The sequence below is a fragment of the Scomber japonicus genome, chromosome 8, assembly GCF_027409825.1.
Source record: "Scomber japonicus isolate fScoJap1 chromosome 8, fScoJap1.pri, whole genome shotgun sequence".
Taxonomy (NCBI): Eukaryota; Metazoa; Chordata; class Actinopteri; order Scombriformes; family Scombridae; genus Scomber; species Scomber japonicus.
Window position 1 is genome coordinate 16971170 of NC_070585.1, and position 26466 is coordinate 16997635.

At 39.0% G+C, this 26466-nt stretch overlaps 1 protein-coding gene across 1 annotated transcript in view; it reads right to left on the reverse strand.

Moving 5' to 3' along the window:
* Nucleotides 1-344: 344 nt before the first annotated feature.
* LOC128362656 (dedicator of cytokinesis protein 2-like) overlaps nt 345-26466 on the reverse strand; it is a 95763-nt gene continuing 69641 nt past the window's right edge. Inside the window, exons 27-51 of the mRNA XM_053323491.1 lie at nt 17691-17789; nt 17399-17493; nt 16427-16505; nt 16211-16311; nt 15844-15902; nt 15271-15419; nt 14911-14996; nt 14459-14615; nt 12397-12437; nt 10174-10264; nt 9110-9220; nt 8427-8516; nt 7142-7246; nt 5770-5911; nt 5403-5484; nt 5163-5247; nt 4675-4761; nt 4350-4526; nt 3560-3643; nt 3284-3421; nt 2673-2800; nt 2234-2441; nt 1973-2078; nt 1094-1242; nt 345-596 (exon numbers count right to left, since the gene is read on the reverse strand). Coding sequence (XP_053179466.1) covers nt 534-596; nt 1094-1242; nt 1973-2078; nt 2234-2441; nt 2673-2800; nt 3284-3421; nt 3560-3643; nt 4350-4526; nt 4675-4761; nt 5163-5247; nt 5403-5484; nt 5770-5911; nt 7142-7246; nt 8427-8516; nt 9110-9220; nt 10174-10264; nt 12397-12437; nt 14459-14615; nt 14911-14996; nt 15271-15419; nt 15844-15902; nt 16211-16311; nt 16427-16505; nt 17399-17493; nt 17691-17789 — 2712 coding nt within the window. The 3' untranslated portion in view covers nt 345-533. The remainder of the gene's footprint in view (nt 597-1093; nt 1243-1972; nt 2079-2233; nt 2442-2672; nt 2801-3283; nt 3422-3559; nt 3644-4349; nt 4527-4674; nt 4762-5162; nt 5248-5402; nt 5485-5769; nt 5912-7141; nt 7247-8426; nt 8517-9109; nt 9221-10173; nt 10265-12396; nt 12438-14458; nt 14616-14910; nt 14997-15270; nt 15420-15843; nt 15903-16210; nt 16312-16426; nt 16506-17398; nt 17494-17690; nt 17790-26466) is intronic.

Consider the following 26466-nt stretch of genomic DNA (forward strand, 5'->3'; position numbering starts at 1 on the left):
GTGATTGACTGGCAACCTGTCAGGGGTGTACCCGAGCCTCTCGCCCAATCTCAGCTGAGATTGGCTCCACCTCTCCTGCAACCCCATAGAAGATAAGCAGTAAAGAAAATGGGTGGATGAATGCTGAAAGGCCCTTGAGAGGACACTGTAACCTTTCTGCTTTATCAAATAACTGTTTTCCCATTAATGCAAGTCAGTCACAACAATGCTGAAAACTGTATAACAAGAAGCTTTTCGGGAATCATTTAAATTACCAGGAAAAAAGGTCATGCAACAAAAAGCCTTTATTGATAAGTAAATCAATTATATTAAGGCAACAGCAATACTGACTGTGTGTGTGTGTGTGTGTCTGTGTGTGTGTGTGTGTGTGTGTGTGTGTGTGTGTGTGTGTGTGTGTGTGTGTGTTTGAGAGAGAGAGAGAGAGAGTGAGTAACGGCATAAATTTGGTTTTGGCTTAAGGTTTATGTGAACCCGTTTGTAAAAAAAAATGCATATAAATCAGTAAAGGAAATGAGACATTAAAATGATGGATTTTAGAAATGACTGTCACTGTCTTTGGCTGGATCACTGGGCTTCACATCCTCTGTTTTGGAGCTCTGTTGAAACAAACAAAAATACATATTGTAAGACGTTTACATGGACAATTGTGGTGGTGTAAATATATATAACACGATACATATAAATATATTTTGATCATATACATTTAGACATTGCTTATATTATTATTTTTTCTTATTTCTTGTCAAAAGTTAGATGAGAAGATTAATACTACACTACTGTCATATTTGTACATTAATTACAATCTAGACATGGTTAGCTTAGCTTAAAGACTAAAGGGGGGGGGGGCTATCATGGCTCTTTCCGAAGGTAAAAACAAATCCACCAATTACCAGTAAGGATATATGACATGTTAGTTAGTTATCTTAACTGTCCTCTGGCTGTTGCTTAGCATACAGACGTGAGAATGGTAACAGTCTTTTCATCTAACCAATAACCACACTGTCAAACTATTCCTCTAACAGTAGCATTCAGTCTCAATGGCAACCATGTTTCTCTATCATATTGCATTAAATGTGTTGGTCTTTTCTTCTACCTTGGATTTGAAGAGGAGGTTGATGACGCCCTTTGAGCGTCTGTCTGCCGTCCGATCAGAAGTCCCACAGACAGACATGCTTTTACTGTCCCTCCTGGCTCTGGTGGTTTCCACCTCCTCTCCTCCCCCCACCACTGCCAAGGAAAGACCTACATCCAGAGAGACCACAAAGGATTTACTGATTGCAACTCACTGATTATCCTGTTACAACACAATATGTACCTCTACCTGCAGCCAGACAATTTTTTCTGAGCAATTGTGTTCTCACAGCTGTTCTTCTGATGAACTGTGTGCTCTGACAATACTGGAAGCACTCTGTGTATGTTCAGTAAGGCAGTACAGCCTGTAGTCAGAGGTGCTAATCAGAGTTAGTGTTTTAACACCACAGTCAATGCTGGCTCAGCTGGTCCAACATGGCAGGAGGCCAGTGAAACGTCAGTGAATTGTGGTCTGATGCACTATTTTGAGGTGCAAGGTTGTGTAACTGAAACAATGAAATATAAATCAGATGAAACTGCTGCCCACTTCTGAAAAACTAGAACCAGCATGACCAATTCACTAATTTGCCACCTTAAATGAAAGTTTAAAAGTGAATGAAAGTTTAAATGAAAGTTTGTGTTAGGTCAGGCTACTATTGCATCATTCCCAAGCTTACAGATTTGTTTTCTTCATACACTACACCTCAGAGTCATATTCCTGTCATGACCTTGTTTATGTACCTTTGCATGCTGCTAAAAAAAACCCCACAGTACTTCCTCTCTGGACATGACTTTGTATTTTTCACACTGTGGGTCTTGGGTTATAGGTGTACCTAAATAACTCTAGGAATGAGTGTTTTGGTAGTGGCACTGTGTGGATTGATGTGGGTGTGTTAGTCACCTGTGATGGCAGGCAGGGATCTGGAGTTTGCACTGGTCAGCGAGACGTTTCCTTCATTAGGATCTGCCAGGTTTGTGTCACTGCGGAACTCCTGTTTCTTGGACAGCTAGAGGGAGACAGAGATCACATAAACCTCAACAACAACTCAACATCCCTAACAATGCTGTCTGTGTGACAAGGGCCACACACCACTAACTTCTAACCCTAACCACTCCATTTCTCATGCTTAAACCTTAACCTTCCACTTATGCTCATTCTCACCCGTTTGCAGTCCAGTGTACTTGTCCTCTCTCTCTCCTCTGAGATGAAGATCATGCTGCTCCTCTTCTTCTTTTTCTTACTCTTCCTCAGCTTGACCTCTGCATCTCCCACAGTCACCACCCCCTCCTCCACTGAGGTTATGCTCACGCTGCCACTGGAGCGCTGCAGGGTGGAGGTCCAAGACACTGGTGACTCAGGGGGGAGGTCCCTGAGAGTAGGGAGGGTGGGAGGATAAAATGAAAGGGCAGAATAATGATTGTTGTCTTAGAAAAACAAAATCATGACTTATGCCTCTTTACAGTTTGAGATGAGTTATGCTTGACCTTGTATCTAATTAAGATGAATTGGTGATGATTTATGTATGTTTATGTAATAGTGCTATGATTACTCTTGTTTTTTTTCTATCTGTTTCTATAACTATCTGTTATCTGTGTGCTACCTGTCTGCATGGAGCTTGGTTGGAGTCCCACATTCAGATCCCTGCAAAGAGGAAATCGAAATGATAGACTGACGAATGGAGCGAAGCATGGATCGAGGACGAGTGGACTTCCTCTCAACCAGGTCAGGCTGAAGGGAGCAAGATTGAGAAAGAGTTGATCAATACGTAGATTTTTTTTAAAAAGGAAAAGTGTTACAGTGGTTGTGCTGTTTTTAGACAATGAAACATGGCAACAGTTCATGCTAGTGAAATCTCTCTTAAAACAGTGTATCATAACTCCTACTCATCATTAGTTTAATCTCTCCTTAAGGGCTTAGGCAATCTACAAGTTAATGACCATATTTAGCCCCAGTCAGACCATCCCAGCCCTGTTCTGGGTATGCAGATATTTAAAGGTACAAATCCCATATCAACGATTTTCTCAGAGGCTTTTGTGAGTACTTTGATCTTTAAAACTCGCCTGGGTCAGCTCATTTGTAGCTTAATTAAGCCAACTCTACCACAGTAACTGTATATAGCCTAGCAGAGAGGAACATGTTTTGGATTACAGAGAAACACCATGTTTTAAATTTCTGTCTTCTTCATCCCTCATCCTTTTTTCCAGTTCTTACCAGCTCTCTCACTCCATACTCCTTCTCCACCTTCTTCTTGAGCTGTTTGAAACACTCTTCCATGCGCTCATGGAATGGACGCAGATCATCTGTCACTCTCTTGCCATGGAGGGAGATTCCTCCCCCCAGTAATGGAATCTATAAATACAAATGTTAGAGGGTTTTGTGTTCATTTCAGTCTCAGAGTGTGTCAGAAAATGAATGCAAATCAACAGAACTTCCACATAAAAGAGGTGTTATGAATGTGCAGGGATTCAACAAACGTGTGTTTGGTACCTGCCATGCGATGAGATCTTTAATGCGCAGCAGTTTATCTCGGTCCTCTGGGTGCTGCTGGTTGTACTCGTCAGTGAAGAACGCCTAATACAAGAAATATTAAAAACTCATTTAATGATGGCTAAATGTTTCACTTGCTCAGGCAGTTTGTAAATGAATGACTGACTCTTCATCTAAATGTGTGCTTCCTAAGCACACTAATCTCGTCCTATGTGGGATATTAGAACACTGAATGATGTTATTTCAAGTTATGAAGAAATCAGACTCTAATAGGTTCATTGGATTGGATGTCATTTAGACAGCAAAATTAGCTTCAGATCGTATTCAGAGCTTCAGGTGGGGAAACTTGATATTAAATGTAAGACAATTTATTAAGAGATATGAGTTGCACATTGACACAGACTCTTCACAGTATAATTGGGACACAGAACTGAGGTGGTGAATGTTTATCATGATGCCTTTTATAATTCTACACACACAGTCACATCTTGTTTGTTATAAGAAAGGCCACTGAGAGAAAAAACAAATCAAAGTGCAATGAATATGATGATTTTTTAAATTCACTCTAAAACTCTATAGGACCCCGACTTAGCCCTGATGACACGTTTATTATAAAGAATCATTATCAACTATTTAGAATATGATTAGTACCATAATTAAATAATTCATTAGAGCTTTAAATCAGTAGTGCAAATGTAATTCATTGACCCACACAAGGGTATTTGCAGAGGGCTATAGATTAGATGGATTGAGGAGGGTTTGATTCAACAGCTGATCCATGACAGATTACCTTTTCATACTTGGCAAAGCCACCCATGACAGCAGGGTCCACAATGCCATTGAGCAGCATTGAGAGAGGGTTGATGGGAAGGCTCCCGTCGGCCTGGTATTGGTTAATCATGGTCAGAATCTTCTCATTTGTGGACTCCATGGTCTCAATAGCATTCTCCAGCGGAGACAAGGTAGTCTGGAGACGAAGGCCAGAAGAAGCATAAACAGAGGGAAGGAGGACATAAATTAAAGAGTGAGCAAAGAGGGGATAGATCATGAAGTAAGGGTGGGAAGGGTTTGAGGGATAGATGTAACAGAAAAATAACTGCACAATACACACTTACATGTTTCATATCAGTGGCCTCAAACCAGCGCAGGATCCCTGGCAGTTTGTACACAGTGGTGAAGGTTGTGCGTTCGATCCACATAGACTGACACGGAGAGATGTAGGGGAGAAAAACAAGGCAAGCAGTGACATGAATCTATGACACTTGTGAATAATGTGATACTATATTGTGTATTAAACTCTGGTACTCTCACCAGGAACTTATTACACAATCTAAAATCTCATATCACTCTAAAGTAATACCTGATGTTGCATAACAAGTGCTCACCTGAAACCTTAAGCATAATGTGATGTCTTATCATATTCTACACTCTGCTCTTGGATGAAAACCTATTATTTTAGAGAACAGGAACACATTTTTTCATGTGCCTTATAACAATGCGATACACGATGTACAAAAGCATCTAAAAGGCTCATCTAAAAGATAGTATAAAGACCACAGTCCCTATGGTCATAAATCTTTTCATTTAAAAAAGAGTAACTCACAGCAAACTCATTATTTGGGTCCACAGGTCCTTTCCTCACAGGTCTGGAATAGTGAAACCGCTGCACGTAGTTGGACTTGTAGAAGCTACATTGAGTTAAAAGACGGAGAAGGAGGTAAATGTCAAACAAGAGAAAGAGCGATAAAATAAAATAAATCATAACAAAAGAGGGCAAAGTGTCACTGTTAAAAATCATTTTACAGACAGTTTAAGAAAATAGGATCAGTTACACAACACTGACTTGATAATCTGGTCAGGGACCGGTTTGTTCTTCAGGCGAGGAGGGATCTCGAGGACAGGCTGCACTGTGAAACACTGGATGTCTGTTTTGGATAGCTCAGGAATAAAACATCACAACATGATGAGAGACACCTCTCTAACCCTGTGACTGAGTGTACAAACTAATAATTGAAGGATGAATTCCTTTGAACTTTTTTGTGAAAATGTCTGTTTTTATGACATTTTTGTTTTTTGGAAAACACCAGACTGAATTTTAAATAATTCACTTGAATGCTAAGTGTACACCATGTATGGCATTAACATTAATGTGTCTTTCCTGCTGCTCCTTTGTTTATTTTTGTGTGGGTTTTATAATGCCTGAAGGATACACTGGAGTGGAGAGTTTCTGATATCGTCCCCTGGCATGGTGGTGGTGTTGAGGCGTACAGAGCTGGGGAACTGGCTCATCAGCTGGTTCTGGAAGTCCTCTCTGCGCTCATATTCCTTACCACGGTGGATAAACACCTTGTTCTGAAGCCATGGGAAATTAACTTGTGTTAATGATAATGAAAATGCACTTGTTTATCCTGTAATCTTCATGGGAAAAATCTCTTTATTTTGACCTCATCCAGAAGAGCCTGTCCAGTAGTTACAGCATTAAGGACTATACAATTTAAGTACAATGAGATGTTGCCAAATTGCAAAGAGATATACAAGAAAAATACAAATAAAACAAAAAAACAAAGACTGGGGTTTTCATAAGGTATAAGTAGAAAGTCATTTTTTTATATCACCAGGCATGCAATTAAAAGTAACAAAGAACCTAGGGAGGAGTAAAGTATTAAATCAAATAAGCAAGAAATGAGATATATCTCCACAGATCTTTCTAGCTATTTTGTTGGAGTACAATTGTTTAAGGGATAGGAAAAATAATTTGAAATCATTTATAAACCAGTCAAAGGAGGGTTTGCTATTTCTCCACTTACTACAATGAATATGATATTTACCCATTAGAATAATCATATTTATCATATCAGAGATATTAGATTTCAAATTATCTATCTAAAAGAATATATGAGAAATATCAAAAACCGAGATGTCATCTATTCTAAGTAATAACCAATTTCTTATTTCTAACCAAAAATGTCTGGACACAGGGCATGAGAAAAACATATGTTCTAATGTTTCATCTGCTGCATTACAAAAGTTACACAGGTCAACTTCAAATTGAAATCTTTTTTTTAGAAATTCAGCATCCGGGTAGACTTTATAGAGTATCTTAAAATGAGTTTCTTTAATCTTTGGGGAGATAGGCTTGTGAATGGTCTAATCATCTACATTTTTCCCTGCTCCCCTAAAAGCTGAGTCACTGACTTATACTCATACTCCTTACGGCTGCAAATTTACCAAATCTAATGAATACAAGAGCTACAAACAACAGAATATTTTATATCTGCAGTCTGTTGAAATCTCCAGATCCACAATGTTCCCAAAAGGTTCTTTTATTTCCCCTTCTGTACTAATTATCTAGCTGCTGTCTTTAGAAACTTGCCCACAGCTGGAATATTAAATACTTTAGCTTCAGTGCTGATAATGGAAACAAGTATTTTTGATCCTATTGTATAAGGAAAGAGAGTCATTGTTACTTTTGTGTATGGGGAGTGTGTGTGCTTCAAAATCTATGAAAAGTAACATTCAGTGTAATAGTGATCATAGAGCTTGTAGACTCTACTCTCACCAAATAGAGACGTAAACACAAACCTTGAGGAATGGAGGGTAGCCTTGTCCATAGTAGCCCACTGCAAAGTAGTCTGGCTTTGGCCTCAAGATCTTCATAATGTTCTCATAGAACTTTGCTTGTTTCTCCTGCAGAAAGACAAAGAGAGCAACAGAGGATGTGTTCAGGCACTGTGTGTAGCCCTAGCAGCTTTATCAGTTTGGGCCAATGACAAAGCTACTCTAAGCAAAATGCTGGGCCTTTGAGGGTGAAAGATGTATAAAAAATTGAAGTGTGAGCCATCCAAGGGCAATGTCTGTCATTTATATAACCACATCAATTCAGAATTAGCTGAGAGTCACTGCTGTAGTGATATAAAAAGAGAGAGATTTTTTCCATGGTTGGGAAAAGTGTAGTTCTCTTTGGGGAGGGGAGAAGAAGAGTAGAGTGAAGGAGAAATAGAGGAGAATGTGGTGCTTAACCACGAGTAAGGATTTGTGTATGGAAGATACTGCTCCTGCTGTGATGTCAAAGCAAGACATGAGAGAAACAAGAGTGACTGAGAGGACACAGGGAGGAGGCTGAGCAGGGATTTGAAGTATGTGATGATTGGCAATGAGGAAACACACTTTTAGGGTCATATGGTAAATGTAGAACCCCAAACCAGAGTTCCTCATAAAAAAATCTTGGTTTGAAGGGAAGATTTGAATTGTTAAGGAAGTATTCATTTTTAAACAGGGATGATGAATGCTGGTTCTTTGGTAATATTTGAGAGTGAGTATAACAAAATTAGTACTGAAACTGCTTCTTGGGAACAATATGTTCAGAGGTGAAGACAAATTATTACTCCCTGCAATTTAGAACATGTAGACTGGCTGCTGGACAATTTGCTGAGATTTAGTTTTCTTTAAAGGCCAAAGAACAAACCAAATTATCTGGCCAAATGTTTTATTTATACCAAGCATGTATTAATGAAATGCTTTCCCATACAGCCCAAACATAGCAGAAGATGCCTTTGGCCATTTCCTATGCACTGCCCTGTCCTACCTGGAAGGGAGGGACACTATGTAAGGGTGCTGCTCATGAACTACACTTCAGCCTCAGGTGCAAAGAAATATGGCCTGGCTGGAGCTGTCACGCACGCGCACACACGGATGCACACGTGTATCAGGGCATTTTATGCCAGCGCAGCAAACACTCGGTGCCTTAACCGTGTCACCTACGCCTGGATAAAGATTGATAACTCAGTGAAAAACGAAAATACAGAGAAATTGTGAGTTCATGATTAACATGCAGAAGATACAGAGGTTTGAGTTTATCATGCCTTACCAGTCGCTTGCTGAGTAACTCGTATTCAAAGATCTCGTTTTCGTACTGTTCAGCCAACTCCTTGCACAGAGTGATAGCCTCTTCCCACATCTAAACACACACACACACCAAGGACAGAAACAGAAGTATCTTTCATTTCACCATCTGCTAATAAATCGGCAGCAGCTGTTGTAGTGGGAATTCATCTCGTGAAAATCTCTGTTTCTAGGTCTCTGGAGGGTGGAGGGAAATGTCTGTATCACTGCTTCAGAGAACATAAAGCATTCATAGAGAATAAAAAATAATTGTGACACCAACATACTGCACAGAGGCTATGACAGCATGATTGCAACACTGTCTCATTAAAATCTCCCAAATGAATCATAGTGAAATGGAAAATTGAACTAAACAAAAAGTCTGTACATTGCATTCTGATTTGAAGCATTTGTTTAGCCTCAGGTAACATTTCTTAGCCTTAGGTATTTTGATATGTTGACCTTTTGGCAAAACAAATTCATAAATCTACTTGAAAACAGCAAAACTCAACTGAAAGACAGAATTTGTAAAAGATAAAATCTGCAATATTTTCTCAAGACTGAAAATAATCTTACTACAACTGATTTTGGAGCATTTATTGACGCTTTTTGAATATTATACAACATACGCATGGAAAACATGGAGACATGATCTAAAATGATGCTGACCTTGCCCTTGTCAAAGTAGTCAATGATGTTGTCGTAAAGATTTTCTTTTTGCTGCCGCTGGGTTTGGGCGCCGTGGGACTCAAACTGGGGGCTGCACATATCATCTGACCACTGGGATGGATGGAGGAGGTAAGACAAATATAAAAATGTGAGAGATACTGTTTGTAAAAGTATAGATATTTATTACTGCTGAAACAAAGGAGAAAAAAAAGTTGCAGTGAGACCAACTCTGATTTTTGCTTTCCCATTCATCATTATGCTGAGTGGAGGAGAACTTACAGCTAAGAGTTTCTTTATTCTAATAAATCAATATTAGCTCTGAGCAGCGTGTACAAACAGTTGCACCGCACTCATTCATTATACAAACAAGACAATAGTTCATCTTCTATTACATAAATTACAAGAGAAATGTAATTACAAAAAAAATAAAAAATAAAAACAAAACAAAAACACATACTGATCTCCAAAACCAACTTTTATTATTGGAACTATATCTGGCATATAGCAAGCAGTGTGTTACATGCCAATTCTTTCTATTAATGTGAAATGAGCATGACTTAACTGATGTTGGAGATGAATGGAGATTATAAAAAACATTATAGAGTTCAACTGATTTGATGTGATGATACTAGACAGAGAGAAGAGGAGAGGAGAGATAAAGCGAGAGGTGCCTTTATTCCTCTGTGCCTCTCTGCGTGCCTCCAAGTGTCCCATAAAAGAGATGAAGACACAAAAGAGGTCAAATGCACTCAGACACACGCACACACACATGCACACACACACACACACACACACACACTGCACTCACTGCATCAATCACCATAGCGATGCAGCCACAGTGGCCGATGCCATGCCATAAACTAACCTCAGAGTTTTATCTTTTCAAGGCCAGCGACATAGCAACCATTTATCAGCTAATAAAAAATTGTCTTTCTCGTGGCAGACAGACAAGTGATTAGGCAGAACAAGACACTGCAAAACGTACAGCATTAAATGACGCAGTTTCACTTAATGTGTGTGTGTGTGTGTGTGTGTGTGTGTGTGTGTGTGTGTGTATGTTCTACCTTGAGCAGGCGAGAATGGAGCAAAAGTGTGTATGCTGCCTCAGTGTAGTTTTCACCCTCCAGGTGAAGGTCCTTCAACTTGTAGAGGTACCTGAATACGCACGTGTACAAACACACACACAACCACAGAGGTCACATTAATTTGTCACTTATATATTATTCCACCAGAGGTCACTGTTGGGCAACTTCAAGACCAGCAAACCGCATTAATCACAAGTATGTCACTGTTTCACTCACTCTTTTCACTGTCTCTTTCATACACACACCTGACTCTGTTCATAAAATATTCACACACATATGCACACTCAACTGCACAATCCAACATGTCTTTTGTATAAATAAAGCATTGCAGTAGGTCTGGTGGTCTGACAGCCTGAATGGTCTGTAGCCCAATAACGTTTTATCAGCATGCAAAGGAGGTAAGGGGAACACTGGACTCTGAGAGAATCAACTTACACTTTTACGGAACAATGCTTCTAATTTTAGTGTTGATCTTCTCTCTCTGTCTGGAGAAAACATTTTGCCACATGGTCAGAGGCTGGGCGATGAAACTACAGTCAGTTGGTCATTCTGTCTATTTTTTTATTGTATGTTATTTATGCAACACTTTTCCCTGTCTCCAAGATAAATTTCTCCCTAGGGAGACCAATAAAGTAACCTAACCTGACCTAACCTATCGAAATGTTGTTCTCTCTTCCCACTTCATCCTAACTCTTTCTTCTCACTTAACACTCAACTGCAAAATTGGGTCTGGTGAACTTATTACCTGTTCTAGTGTTTATGACAATCAAAGTGCTGTTGACAGCAAGATATATGAACATTCACTCCTTATGTTGTTTTGCCACATCAATCTGCAGATTCATCTATTGGTTGGACTAACCTCGCTTGTTTTTGTCTACTTGTCTCTTTTGCTATTTATATTTCTGTGATTCTTCCTTGTGTCTTTCTCATCTTTTCTGATTCCATCTTTCCCTCACCATACATCTCTATGTCTGAGCTAATCTTTTTACCACTGATTCTCAAGAGCCAAACTCGGCCAAAGGCAACTAGGAGAAGCAGATTTCATTCTTCTATACCTTTCCATACAAAAAAGAAAAGAAATTGGTTGTTCAAGTCAATTTTAATTATTATTTCTATATGAAATTAATGGAAATACTTGCTTCAAATGGTTCACCAGATACTTTTCTAATGTACACTCTGTGATTGTAAAAAAACTACAGCCTTTATTTCCTGCTTTTCAGTGGGCATTCTTTCTTCACTGATTAAAATGTCTGTATTCAAAGAAAGTTTGGAGAAACTACTACTGGCACAATCAAATCAGTACAGTGCAGTTATTTTGCGAAGGTTAACAGTACAGTTTAATTCTGTTGGATTTTGTTAACATTGACTCAGAATTTTGAATGGGAGAAAATTTAAATTGCAAATATGAGCTGGGCTCTTATAGACAGTAGCACAAAGGAGTTTTTGAATGACAGTGTTTTCTTATTCAATACTGAGTTTATCTGAAAGTGTTTGGACTTCAAATGTACTGTAAGCATTCAAGATAAGATTCATAAGTTATGTTAACATTAACTGTTAATTCTACTATCAATATAAATGAGAAGTTTCGCCGCAGATTTTAATCTACCATGACGGAACTTAGTTTTGGCTTTTGTTTGCATCTATAATAATACAGGTAGAACTTTGTGTAAGAGTACGATAACATTTTGGCATTTACATAATGCATTAGTATCACTTAAATGTATGATTGCACTAATCTATGTTTGTTTGCTAACATTAAGGAGTGAGCCAGCCAAATGTTACTATATTCTCAACAGAACAGACTGAGGCAGCTGATCAACCACAGTGCTGAGCTCACATTCACACATACAGATAACTAATTATGTCTATAAACCATTGCCAGAATGCACCATGGGACCTGACAGGATCTGTATTCCCTCTCTTTCTCTCCTTCTCTCCTGCTATCATCCTGCCTTCCTCTGTCTCTCCTCCTCCCCCCCTGCCCCCCCATGCCCATCATGTCTCTCTTTCTCTCCCCCCAGTCAGACCAAGAGCTGATCCTGTGGATTTTGACATTAATTCAGTGGGACTCATATAATCCGTTGTCAGATTATGGAGCCACACACACGCACACATATACACACATTCAGACACACACATGCACAAACAAACCAGACAAGTACCATTTAAATGTATAATATGTATGTTTCAGCATGTAAATACCTGATGTACATCCCTTCACGATTGATGTCCTTGTAAAAGTTCTGCAAAATGAAAAGGGGGAATGCAGGTTAGTGTTAGTCTGCACTGCAGTCACTATAAATATATAAGTAATGTGTTTGTGTTACTATCCCTGTGTGTTTGTCTATGTGGCTGTATGTGCGCGTGCATGTGTAAGTGTGTGTGACAGTATATTACATTATCTCTGTGTGTTAATGTGTGGGAGTGTGTGCATGTACATTTGTTAGTTAAGCTGCACAAACTCCCAGTTTAATGAGGTTTAATGACATCTACGGAGAACAGAGGAGTGGAACGAACTGATGTAACCCCACCTCCCATCACCAGCATGAGCCAGCAGACACAGTAATACACACAAATGTACAAGACACACACACACAAACATGAAAAAAAAACCTGCTCAATTACTGTGAGCTTCTCTGTGAAAGCAAAGCATACTGTATGCATATTTATATCGACTTGATTTATTATCGCAAAGGTCAGATGCATCATTGTTTGCATCGATGCAATTCAGTTTCAGTAAGCTGATTTCCTGCTGGAGGCTGCTGGTCTACATGAAGGTCAGATGTTTTAGCTCGGTGGCACTTCAAAGCAGTCGCCTTTGACACATCTTTTGAACACAGACACCACAACCTGCAACTTACCAACCTCTCACCTTTTATGTATCTTCCCTAACTGACAACACAGCAATGTGGCAGCTGTTTAAAAATCCCCATACCATACCAAGGGGAAAGTCAAAACTACAATACCAACATGCTTTGTGAGCAGTGTAAAGTGTCACTGGAAAGACAAAGCCATAGTGGAAAGCCTTTTGCTTGCAGTTACCAGAGGTCACTTTGGCCTGTGTATTTCTATTTCTGTGGAAGTGCATTTGTTTGAGGAAGCATTACAAATACCTATTTGTGTATGTGTTTGTGTGTGTCCTTCCCAGATAAAGTTAGCCTGGAAGGGGGCGAGGGGGGTCATGGAAAACAGAGTGCACTAGTGTCTGCTAGCCTACAGAAGGGATTTTTTAGCTGGCATAACAAATGAAAGAGAATAGTTAATAGGCAGCTGCCACAGGCTACTAGCTAAACACATCTGTCATGTGCCTGCAGCCTCCTTTTTTAGGAGACAAAAAACACACACATAATAAGAGACAAACACAACACACACATCAATTTATCATTAACAGATCCTCCTAATTGTTAGCATCTCAGAAATGTCTTCAGAAATAAAATAAAAAAATAAAACTGCAAATATAGAATACTGTACGTGTTGAAGGACAACTCATACAATTTAATCTGCATTGGAGATGATCATATGGTATTAGATGGGATCCATTACTAAACCTGAGAATACCGTGGGGGAAAATGTGATTAGGAGATCACATAAGAGAAAGGATGTGGAACAGACAGGAACTGATGTAACCCTCTGCAAGCAGTCTGAGACCATACACAGAGATGAATCTTTTCCTTTAGATCAGTCAGCACACAAATTAAAAGAGGAAAAGAAATACACAGACCTTGGCATGAAAGACAAGACATAATGAACCCGTCTTCAATCAGTTTGGTAAGAATGAGATTATTGGTAAGGATGATGTCTGTATGGAACAAACTTGCTTACTAATCTCTTCTAACAGTAGTTCTTCAATTTATGAGTTTATTGATGAGTGTGTGTGTGTGTGTGTGTGTGTGTGTGTGTGTGTGTGTGTGTGTGTGTGTGTGTGTGTGTGTGTGTGTGTGTGTGTTGGTATGTATGTGAGTGTGTGAAAGATCAGCACCTCTCTGCTGTGAGCTTTAATACTACAGCTACAAGGTACATAACATGAATCACAAGGTTAGTGCCAATAAATGTAAATCCATGGTGACACATGATGGATTCACAATGTATGGGAGATTTTCAAAGCTTCACCTAGCATCAACAGAACATAATGAAAACAAACATGTTGAAACTTCTTGAAGCGATACTTTCTTCTGTAGTGACATTTGTTTCTATACTTTAAGAAGGCTCACTTCAGCATCTTGGAGGTTGGACCTGTAAAGTTGATGACGACCACAGGGCTTACCAGAAGATTGACTGTGCAGCTCATGCGGTTGTTGCGGCTGTCATCGCTCATCACTGTACGGTAGTCAAGGAGACGAATGAGGAGTCCCTTCACCAAGGCAACAAAGTGCTGCACCTGTGGCCTGAGCGTGGGCTTCTCTAAAGCACATTCCAGCAGGCTGGCAGACAAGCATCCACAAGTTAATTATCAGAGGCGTCTGAAAGGATTTTGCTTTGATATTCAGAGCCAGAGTATCACTGGTTTTGTAAATATAAATGTTAGCAGGAAATCCCCATTCTGAAGTTTTTGTGACAACAGCAAAGCTACGACAATCAAGATATTTAAAATGTAGCCATTTATGTCCATATACCATATTCTTTCAGTCCTATCATTTTAATTCTTATGCACATGTTTATCTAGTATAAACTAGTAAGGATTAATTGCTGCTGTAACTATGGTACATTTAGACCTACATGGTTTCCAGCAGTTGCATGTATTGCTCATCTCCTCCACCACCCTCCACCTCATGATCCAACTTCAGAATGATCTCATTCTCAAACTGCAGAAAAAAAGATAGACGAAGAGAAAGTAAAGAGGAGAGACAAAAGGGAGATGAGAAAGCAAATGAAAGGAAGAATAGAAACATAAATAAGGTGCTTTTTTAATTTTATGTGCAGTGTCATATGGATATTGATGGAGGAGCACAACATGTGTGTGCCAGCATTTCTGTGCAAAGTTATGTGTGTGTGTATATGAATTTGAATGTCTTTAGATGTTTGTGTGTATATATGCACGCTATATTCATATGTTTGTACATGTGTGGGTGCATCTACCTTTTGGAAATTTCCAGAGTGTGAATTTTCACAGGTGATCATGTCAAAGAAGATGGGGATGGTGGCCCTCCTCAACTCCTCCTCTGGGATCAAAGTCATCTCCAGGATGGGACCGACCATGCCAGGGATGAAACAGATCTTATGACTGCCTGAAAGAAAAACACAACAAGAAGGGCATGTAAACACCATATCTGACCCATCTCACTACCTGTTCAAATGTTTTCCCTCCAGAGGTAAAAAAAAGACTCTGTCACACTTAAAACCCAGTTATTTCCTTCTGCAGTAAGGACTTTGAAGTCTGCTTCCTAATTTAAGGATTTATTTGCATTTCATTTTTTGCTGCATTTTTCTCCAAGCAGTGTTCTCTGGCTGCCAAGAAATACATTGAATTATATTTAAAGTGATGATATGTTACAGTATATTGATGTCTGTCTCTGTGAAATGGTGCTGCCACTGTGAACCCATGCTGTACTGCAAAACAAATTCCACTCTTGTTGTGTGATCATTAAAATAAAGTAAAGTAAATGTGGGTACACGCATACTCAGACAACACTTGCATAAAGATTTTCTTACCTAGTTTGTACCAGATGTCACGTATAGCGAAGCCAATGAGCCTTCTCATATCCCCATATCTGAAATAAAAGAGATGAAGAGAAAACACACGGAAACAGAGACACAAAGCGAAATCAGACCCTTACTTTAGCACAATGACTTGATCAATACTGTTCTTCTCACCCTCAGAAACTCAACAATCCACTGAGACAGATAACGCTGCACTAATCTGCCCCAACACGAATAAATTGGATGTCTATCTCCAGACAACAAGTAGTTTTAATAGGTGGTGGGAGTGTTAACAATAATGCAGACACCAAAATAGATCACGAATCACTGAGTGTTTAATTAGAGCAGGGAGAGTAGGTGTGGTAAATAATTTTCTCACTTGGCCAGAATCTTGTTCCTCTTGGTTGGCGAGAAGTGCTGAAGCTGCAGAGACTCCTGGGTAATAAACGCCACGGCCAAGTGGAAGTAGTTATTCCACAACTAGACGGAAAGGAGGAGTGAGGACGATGTAGAGACAGAGATTCATTGTAAAAGCAATGCGGGCAAAATACACAGAGTGTTAACAGAAGAACAATGCTTGTAAATATCCACTCACCTGTACTTCAAAGTCATCGTTGTTGAGGAATTTTTGGTTCATCGTGTCAGCGTAGGTGTTTATGGCCCTCAGGAACACCCTAATTGACAGAAACACACACATTAGCATTGAAGCAAGTGAAATGGAAATGAATGTTGAGAATCAAATGATGCAAAAATAACTGCCTAACCTAATGCATTGGTTTGATTGATGACAAATGATAATCAAATAAAAAACATCATTACGGAAAAAAGTAAGAACAAGAATTTAAAAAAATCTATGAAATTTGTTTTTGCTTGAGCTCATATATTTCTATTATTCTTTCAGACAAGACTGTAATATCATTTCAGATTCTAAACTTGTTCTCATGATCTGAAACAATGTGGAATTGTTACAGTGAGTTGTGATCATATGCATTTCTTAAGTTAAGTACCAAATCTGTTTCCAATATTATTCTATCAATATTGTCCAACAGTCAACTGCTTTTTACCTCACCCTCCTTACCCTCTTTCTTTTCTTTTTCTGTCTTTATTTATCTACACATCTCTTCCCCAACCAGACTCTGCAGATTAGTTATCAACCTGTCTCCTCCACTTCCTCATTCTTACTTTTACCTTCTCTCCTTTATCGCTGTCTGACACAGCTTCAGCCTCCCCTCTAGCTTACATCACAAAAAAATAAACTGACAACTTTCACTCCATCAGCTCACACACACACAGACACGTTTGTCACATCAGCCCTTTTTCATCAATGCCGCCTTGATCCCGGCTTTACTATCTCTAACTTATCCCTGTGTGGTTTGTGTGGATGCAGAAGTGACTGCAGATATCAACAATCCTTTTAAATTCACATCCACCAAGCCTCATGGGCCCAGTGGCAGGTCACACCTGGGCAGTTACAGCTACACAGACTAAAGAAGCAGACCTGCGACCAGTAGGATGATGATTAAAATCCTGGGAGAATGTGTGTGTGCGTGTGTGTTTAGTATGGTACCTGTTCTGTACCATGATCATGGCCATCCAGTCAGAGGGATACACATGTTTCCCAATCAGGTCTTTGAAAAGTAGGAAAGACTCCATTAGAAAGTCCTGCAGTGAAATGTTCAAGAGAAGAAGAATCAGTGTGTAAATTTATGCAGTACAGACTGGGTTCGTAAAAAATATTGAAATAATATAACCATATCCAGTAATACATAGTAGTTTGTCAATAATATGTTTTAATTGTCTTCCCATCAGTGCACCTGTACCGCACCTGCATCTGTGGGTGTGTGTTTGTGTGCACTTACCACTAGATCTGTGGTTCCAGAGAAAGTTTCGATGTATGTAGAATAGTGACGATCATCCATCTGGCTCAGGATAGCTGTCATGCATGCTACAACCCGGGACTACAAAGGTAGTGTGTGTGAGGGAGAGAGAGAGAGGGGGGAGAGAGAGACAGACAGAGGGAGGGAGAGAGAGATGCACCATTACTTTTTGGGCACTGAGCAGCTGCTCTTAAGGTAATTGTGTCTAAGGCTGCCGCAAGAGAACTGTAAATAAAACTTCAGACCTGGGGCCTGATATATGAAACAGTGCTTAGAATCCATACCAAAAGTGCACAGACACACAAAAGCTGAAATTTGGGTGCCTTTATAAATCACAATCGACCTGAAAATGAACCTTTTATCCTGCTCCCACAATTACACATAAATGGTCAAGGTAAAAGCCTTCATGAATACAGATGTAGTGATATGTTTTTCCTATGGAGAACAGCTGCAGTAACAGAAAGTTTGAGAGGCTGACAGCTGCAGCAGCTAGAAACGCAGTCAGTGCAACAAACAAAACAATTCCCGAAATGAAACAAAGTAGACAGACATGGAGGTAAATTCCAAGTCCAAGAAGCGCATCACTGCACATTTTCAGGGTATGGACTATTGGAGGCACGGGACCAAAGCTCACTGCAAACACATACATGACTGATGAGACCACACACTCAGTTTCTAAATTACATTAATATGTTTACTCTAAAATCCAGCATATTGGTATTAATGCAATTTACTCAATCCATTTATGATTGCAGGTGGTGAAAATGAGCTGGGTGAGGTGACTGGAGAAGGCAGAGTGTGTGTGGTACTATTATAGGATATCATTAAATCTGCAATTCTGCAAAGTTATTTGATGTCATCTTATTTCATCAGATACTTTACATGGCTGAGGTCGAAAGTAATCGGTATATTTGCGCTTAATATTGGGGAAAGGTAAGTCAGATTTTCCAGTATCCCGCTTCATCCTGGAACCATCCTGCCATGATCCTAGCATTTCAGCAGTGATGTGCTGCTTCACAACTGACCACGAGTGGGGTTTGGGAATGCAATGGTGAGAAAGTGCAATATTGCACTCAATATTTCAACAGTTCAATAATACATCACAGATGTGATATGAGTTATATTTTAAAATCAAAAGGTGCATATGGAATAGTTATAGCTCAATACAAGCATTAGCACAAGTCATCCTGCTGGCTTGAATGTTAATGATAAAATGTATCTATAATTAATGTTTCATATTAAGTGAAATGAAATGTGAGAGGAATCATTATACAATCTGGCTTTACTTCACCACCTCACCATCTGCGTCGCCAATTTCCCCCCCATCTCCAAAATGTATGTAAGCATGGGTCAGAGTTTCTGTAAAGGTCTGCACATTGTCCTTTCAAGTTTGTCTCTATACATTCAATTTTTTTCATGGGAAGTAACGTACGTATCTTTCATGCCCTATGTTATGTGTATGCAACGGTTACAAATGAACCTGCAGTTCTGTGACTTTCTAATTTGGGCAACAATTGAGAACAAACAGCAGCAACATCATCACCCACTGCCAACATGACCTGGAACAACAGGGCAGGACTCTGAACAAGGGAAATTACTGTGATGTTATTTTAAAAGAAATTGTATTCATCAATGTGTCATTACCACACAATTAGTCACAGATTAGCATCATTATAATAAACAAGCACAACTATTGCCAAGAAGACTAGCAGCCTCTGCAGTCTGTACTTCATAATCTGTAATTCACACTGTTGCCCACTGTCACCAGATCAGATTCTTTTTTAAAAATTCATATTCTGAATTGCACTATAATACAAATCATAAAACAGAATTTAAGCTCTCAAAACAAATAGTGAAAGTTGAAAAGCTTAATCACTATCACATGTTCAATTTGATTAACTTACATTAACGGAATAGAGAAGACACTCAAAATGTGTTGTACTTATCTTTACTTCACTGTACACAATGATGCATGTACAGAGTTTGACGCTAAAAGGCTGTTTTCACATTCATCTCCTGAAGGTGTGATGTTTCATTGTGCTCAACTTTAATCTGAGTTTAATGTGTGAAACTAACAGCATGATTTGTGACACCACAACTATACATTCTGGACTTTTTAATGAGTTCCAGGCAGTGAATGTCATTTTAAGGACTTTAATGAACTTTTTCCAGCAATCACATAATTGATAACATTCAAACACAGGTTATTAAACATCTAGTTTCCTAAATATATGGATGTAACAGCTATGAACAATTACTTTTGATACTGCAGTTTTTCAGTGTTGGAGTTTTTAATGAGATATTTGTTGGAGTTTTTAATGATGTATTAACTCCTCATTATGTGCACTTAACTCTGAATATGGCCTAAGGTGAGAACACAAAAACAAGCAGGGAGACTAGAAGATGAAAGAGAGGGGGAGTTAGAGACTAAAGATGATGAAGAACTAGCAAGCGTTACTACGAAAAAAAGAGAGAGAAACCACAACATTTATGAAAAATTTAAGAAAAGAGAAAGGCTGAACTCCACTGAGCAGCAGAGAATAGGGGCATGAATAAAAACAGTTTGCAAATATTACAGACAGAAACACAAACTCATCCCCTCGAGAGCTGATTATATTGGGGGGTTAAATCATGGTCTTCTATCTAAAGTTGTCTCGTCTTTCCGCTTCTGCATGTGGTCCAACTATTTCTTTGATTTTACTTTTAATATTTTCTCTAAGTAGTTATCCCTGAATCTTTGTGTTTTCTGTCTAGACAAAATGTTCTTTTGAGAACCTTAATTGGAATATGGTGTATATTTTATTGAATGTTTCAGTGGAAAGCACAGAAAATAAAAACAAGAAAATTGACAGAGGAAATGGACCTGAAAAATGTCTTTCTCTTTTATTTTTCTCTTTCACTTTTCTATTTCCATCCACCATTCTTTTGTTATCTTAGGTGCTATTTTAACAAGGAGACCATGGGCCTTAAAGAGTCTGGGCACCTAATGGACACCAGGAGTAGTCTGGCTACTAAAGAGGACAATGTGAATGTCCACTTTGAAGCAATGTGTCTTTTCTTATGTTCTGCTTAATGTTTCTTTGTTTTACTTCTCCTGTTTAGAACTCTTTTATATCAGAGTCCTGCATCAGGGTCGGGTAGATGCGGTTACCCAATGGGTGACCCACAAAAAAGTGATTAGCAGGTGGTGTTTTGTGTTACTTCCAGGTTTGATTCTGGGTAAAACAAAGAACATGCGGGTTGGATCATGGGTGGTGGATAATAAATATATTAAAATAGAACTAAAATAATAATAATTCTATTTAATGTTTTAATCCTCTGACCTCCGCACCACATCAATCCTTTCTGGTCCTTTTTAAATCTGCTTTGTGTGTCAGCTCTGTATTCTGCTCTACCTGCAGTGTTGAGGGCGGGCCAGACTGGACTGTGCCTGCTTATTTGAACTCCTTGCCTGCTGTCTTGTGATTGATGTGATATTTGACCTTCTACAGGCTGTGACACTCACAGTGTCGCATCTCTTTACTCAAGTTTTGAGTCAAGTGAAACTGGAAATATTTCCATCTCCAAATGATTAGAGTGATATAGTATAGCCTAGTTGAGGCTGAAATATGAATATGAAATAGCCAAAATTATCACTTTAAACAAACTGCTGCCGAACCAAATTACAGCACAAACAGCGCTTGAAATGATTCCATCACATGTTACAAGGGCTGGTCTTGAAAATCAGGTCTGTGCAGGATACTGTTTTATATTACTTAAAATACAGCTTTGTTGTTGGAATGACGTTCACAGACTTTTTTGTCAGGTGTGCAAGTACTAGTGCTTCATCTTACCAGCTGAGCTTTGGGTGAAATTCTCCTGCAGAGTTGGTGACAGAAAAGGGAACAGCGATGAAGAATGATGGATGGCTAATTGTAGATGAAAGATGAATAGCATCTAATGTGGAGAGAGCTTTCGTCTGCTCAAAATGGACAGTGTGTTTGTCTGCATGCTAATAAAAATGCACCCTTTTTCAGTCACTTATGCTAACGAAAAAATACTTTCTCTGTGTACAGTTTTCAAGCCATTAAAGAGTCAGACAGGCACGAACACAATTTGACACAGTGCTCTTTAAAGGAAGGTCAAGGTGTTTTAGCAAAACTTCGCTTCATCACAAGAATATCTAATTTGAGATGAATACAGTATGTGCTTTGATGCATTTGTGTTTCACTTCAGTGCATAACCACCCCCACCTTCCACCTAACTTCCTCCTCTTGCAGTTGAGCATGACACCAGAGACCCTGTCAGTACACTTTCTTTAATCTCTTTTCCCCTACGTTCCCTTATTTCTTTTGGTTCCTTGTGTTCCCATCACACGTGTCATCTTTTTAAGTGCTGGGAAATCAATCAAGTGCAACACTGCTGTGAAGAGGTCCAAAGCATAGAATATTGGTTTTAAGTTATAATTCTTAATTTGATCAAAACAATACAAAAGTAGTCAGTGTGTTTTAATGTTATAATAATCTGCATGTCATTGTACTGCAGTGTATGGAATAGTAACCAACACATTCACAGTTGACAGTAACCAAGAGGAGCTACTGTAATAGAAAAATTCACTAATTCTGAGTCTATCCTTCTGATTCTGTTCTGTCTCTTAACATTTCTCTTTTTATTTTTGCCTCCGTGGTGTGTAATGGTTCAGTAACAGGATTAAGAACACATGCACCCGGTCACCAAAACTGTCTAAATTTTAGTACTTTCTGGTGCCATGTTTACTGTGTTTAGTGTGTGCCTGTGTGTGAGTGTGTGTTTAAGTGTAGATCACATGACATATTGCCCTACTTCAGTATAATTGGTCTTCTCTAAGGACTTATGCTCTCAATGTTCTCTAACACCATCCAAAAACACACAAACACACACACAAATGCTCAAAGGATCACATATCCAACAATCAACTGTCTGTGCCCTTGTCCATGAATGTGTTTCATCAACACATTGCATATATATATTATACAGTGCAAAGACATAAGGGAGGTATGGTGTGTATATTAATAAAACTACTAACAACTACAGTTTGTGTGTGACAGATAGGGAGTGAAGGAGAGGGAGCTCAGGGCTTGCTCAGGCAAAAGCCTTACGCAACAGTGAAGAGATTACTGACAAAACAGGACACAGATGCTGGCGAGGTCTGGGATTTCTCTCCCCTCCTCCTCCTCCACCTCTTCTCTCCTTCACTTTCTCTCCATTTATCTCCGCATTCACTTTAAATAATGTATTAACAGCTGTAATTTTCTAGTTGCATCAAAAGTCTGTTACCTGGAAATGCACCTGCATGACATGAAATAAATCTAAACTAAGCCATGCTAGGAATCCCTAGAGGGTGCAATTTCCATTACACTACACAGTACAAAAGTGTTGAGCTAAACAAACCACATACCAATGATTTTACCATTTGTGTACACTAACCTGTCACATAAAATACAACTTGTCCTGAGGGTTGTGCTAGAGAAAATGCGACATGGTAATTACGATTAAAATGATTTAACACCTCCGGCAGCAGTTTGAATTTCACTGCATGTCATATCATATCAAAGCTGATATGTGTATTTTGTGGTCTAATGATGGTGCCATTATTGCAGTGGCAGAATCAAACTGAACACTTTTACTGACAATAAAAGCAAGGACGTTTGGGTTGATCACGGTTGGCAGTCACCCCCTATAACAGATGTAAATGTGGACATTTTTCAGTCTCAAATCACTAGTTTGAAAAAGCTTATGATAGCTTTGGAAAAGACACATGAATATTTTTTGCAGAGCTCCACACTGTGCATGTGAAAGTTCTCTGTAATGATTAAACACAGCTGGAATTACCTAGTAGCTTATGATTACTAATCAACAGAGCTGGCAATTCATGATGTCTTGCATTGCAATCAGATGAGACACTATTTGATCAAAATCTGAAATGCATGATATAGAAAAATTGGGATTTCAGGCATGAAACACATGCAGAGAGTACCCAGCCTGGCTAGCAACAGATCAACATCATACAGCAGACTGGTTGCCTCTGGTCAATCCATTGTCAGTAGGCCACTTAAGGTGCAAACATGAGGGTTTTCAGAGGCTTGAGGCTTTTTACAGCACAGAACAGATAGTGTGATTCTGTTGATTTAAAAGTGAAAAGAGGTCAACCTATTGATTAAAACTGGACCAAAATGTGATGAAAACTAGCGCAGTTTTGGATTTAAAAGTGATGTGGCACAGCAGTGATGGAGGCTTGTTTACTTTCAACCTCAACCTGGATTCCTGTTCACGTATGCAGGGAGCATTCTCAGTAACAGTCATTGAAAAAAGCTAGAAGAGTAATCAAGTCAGCAACATGACAAAAAATCTTTATGAACTGAAGTTAACTAACATTTGTCTCCATAACTACTCATGACAGCATATAAAGTAAGACTGCAGCAGTAAATGCACTGAGTGTACTGATTAAAGCAAGAGTTAATTGAAGTGCTTATAAATTTAACTTTGTAAGAAAAAGATATGCTGATTCTTATTTTAAAAGTTACAAAAACTTAATTCACTTAAGTCACAAAGTACAATTCTTCTGAACTTCATTATCCCCAAGAGATGCCCAGTGGGATAAACAAGGAAGACGATTGATGCAATTAAATATAATTAACATATCATTAATTTTAAATTAAGACAGAGCATTAACTCTGACAAACGTTATTTAAATACTTAAAATTGTCAGGTTTGATCATTTAAGGGAAAAAAAGAAAAGTTTCTGACATGTCACAAATCACTGGATGTGAACCACTGGTGCAAATCCACAAGGAACACATGGATCATTTTGATGTCTACTTGTATGTTCTTTCCTATTGCCAATATCTACAAAATGTTACTTGTTTTAAAGACCGGTGGACAAACAGACAGACATTCAAGCAGCAAAACAGACCCAACACATGAATGAATGTGTTTCAATTAATATCACAGGAGAGCATTATAAACCCCTCCATTCAAATAATTCCATATTAGGTCTATTGATGCTTTTCCTAGCAATTCATTGATGTCGACCTCCTGCCTTTATAAACAGGCAGATTTTGCATTCCTTACCAGCATTTCCTTGTTTTCATTTACTCTCCTCTCCCCTGAAGTTCCTTTTGTGGCAATCCCCCACACTGCTCTAAACTGTGTTTTTCATCATTTTTTCAAATAGAGCATCTAAAAAACACCTTCTCACTGGAAGCCTGAGGCATTCCTTACTTTAAAATCACAGACACGTGTTCATCTCTGACCCCCCTCTATTACACGCACACACCTGGGGGCTGAGGTAGAAAGTAGAGGGGGGATGAAAGAGAGAGATGGACTGTGTGGAGTTGTAATTGGAGTTGTTGTGTGTGTCAGGATGGTGTGGCTGTGTGTTTGTCAAAGACAGAGACCGGAAGAAAGAAATACAGAGAGCCAGTATGGGTTTATGTATGTGTGCTTGCATTTCACAACTTTACTATTCAGAAAACAGATCATGTGGGTCATGCAGGTTAGGTTTTCTCCACACTCTCCTTTGATAATGACATGCTTTTCTTCCAATTCTTTCAGCTTTAACACGTATAACTCATTGTTTGTGAACCTTGTGTGTGTTTGTGTTGTTGTTTTTTTGCACACGTGTATTATTTTTGAAGGCCCCATGTGTTGCACTGCACTCTGGCTACTTATGTAATGAGAACAAACACTTTCACACAGTCACATGCACACACACCCTTTTGCTCAGCTCACCAGAGGTCAATTGAAACACAAGGTGAGTCAACCACTTTGCAGTGGCGCATACATCACCAGTTATTTTCAGATGGAGGTGGGGTCAGGAGGGACATTCACGTGGATGCTGCATCTAGGGGCCACTCAGAGAACACACACACACACACACACACACACACACACACATACACAAGAGCAATAATAAATTGCTCATACACACGCACACACAAGCATTTCACTGACAGTCATAAGCATTAGCACACAAAAGAAACACAACTGTATTATTTTTGAGAACCTCCACTCCACTGGGATACACCTATTCATTTACATATTAACCATTTAATGTATCTAAACTAAACTTAAATAAAGTCATAAAGTTTCAGTACTTGTTCAAGTTCAAAATCTCCCATAAAAAGAGAAGACCAGCAAAATACTCTCATCCCCAGTGATGCATGATTAATGAGGAAATTAATTTGCAAACACACAATTCCTGGCATGCACAAAAGACGAAGCGCTCATAATTAAGTATAATTAGAGCCTGATGTCATACAGCATTTAATCTCACTTTCTTTTCAGTCTATCTCACCTTTTTTTTTTTTTTTTGGCTCCTTTGCCTCAAGAAACAAAGCAACGTCATGAGGGTGGTATGAATGAGAGCAGAGAAGGAAAAAGAGAGAGAAAAGAGAGAAAAGAAGAGGGGCAGTAAATAAGCCAAACACAGAGGAAGGTAAGTGTGAGAGATGGAGGCATGAAGATAAAAGAAGAGGAGAGAATGGCATGAGGAGGGTAAAGTGGGGCAGAGAGGAGAGGAGGAGTAAGAGGACAGCGACAAAACAGCTCAAAGGGAGGGAGTGAGCCGAAACTAGCAGGGACCGAACAAGACAGAGAGAGAGAGGCAGAGAGAGAGCGAAAGCAAAGCAATAGTTGACCGTGTCCAGAACACACAGAAACAACGATAAAAATAAATTGACTGATAGAAGCAAGAGCTTGTTTGTGCGTGTGCAAGTGTGTTTGTGTTTGTTTGTGTCCT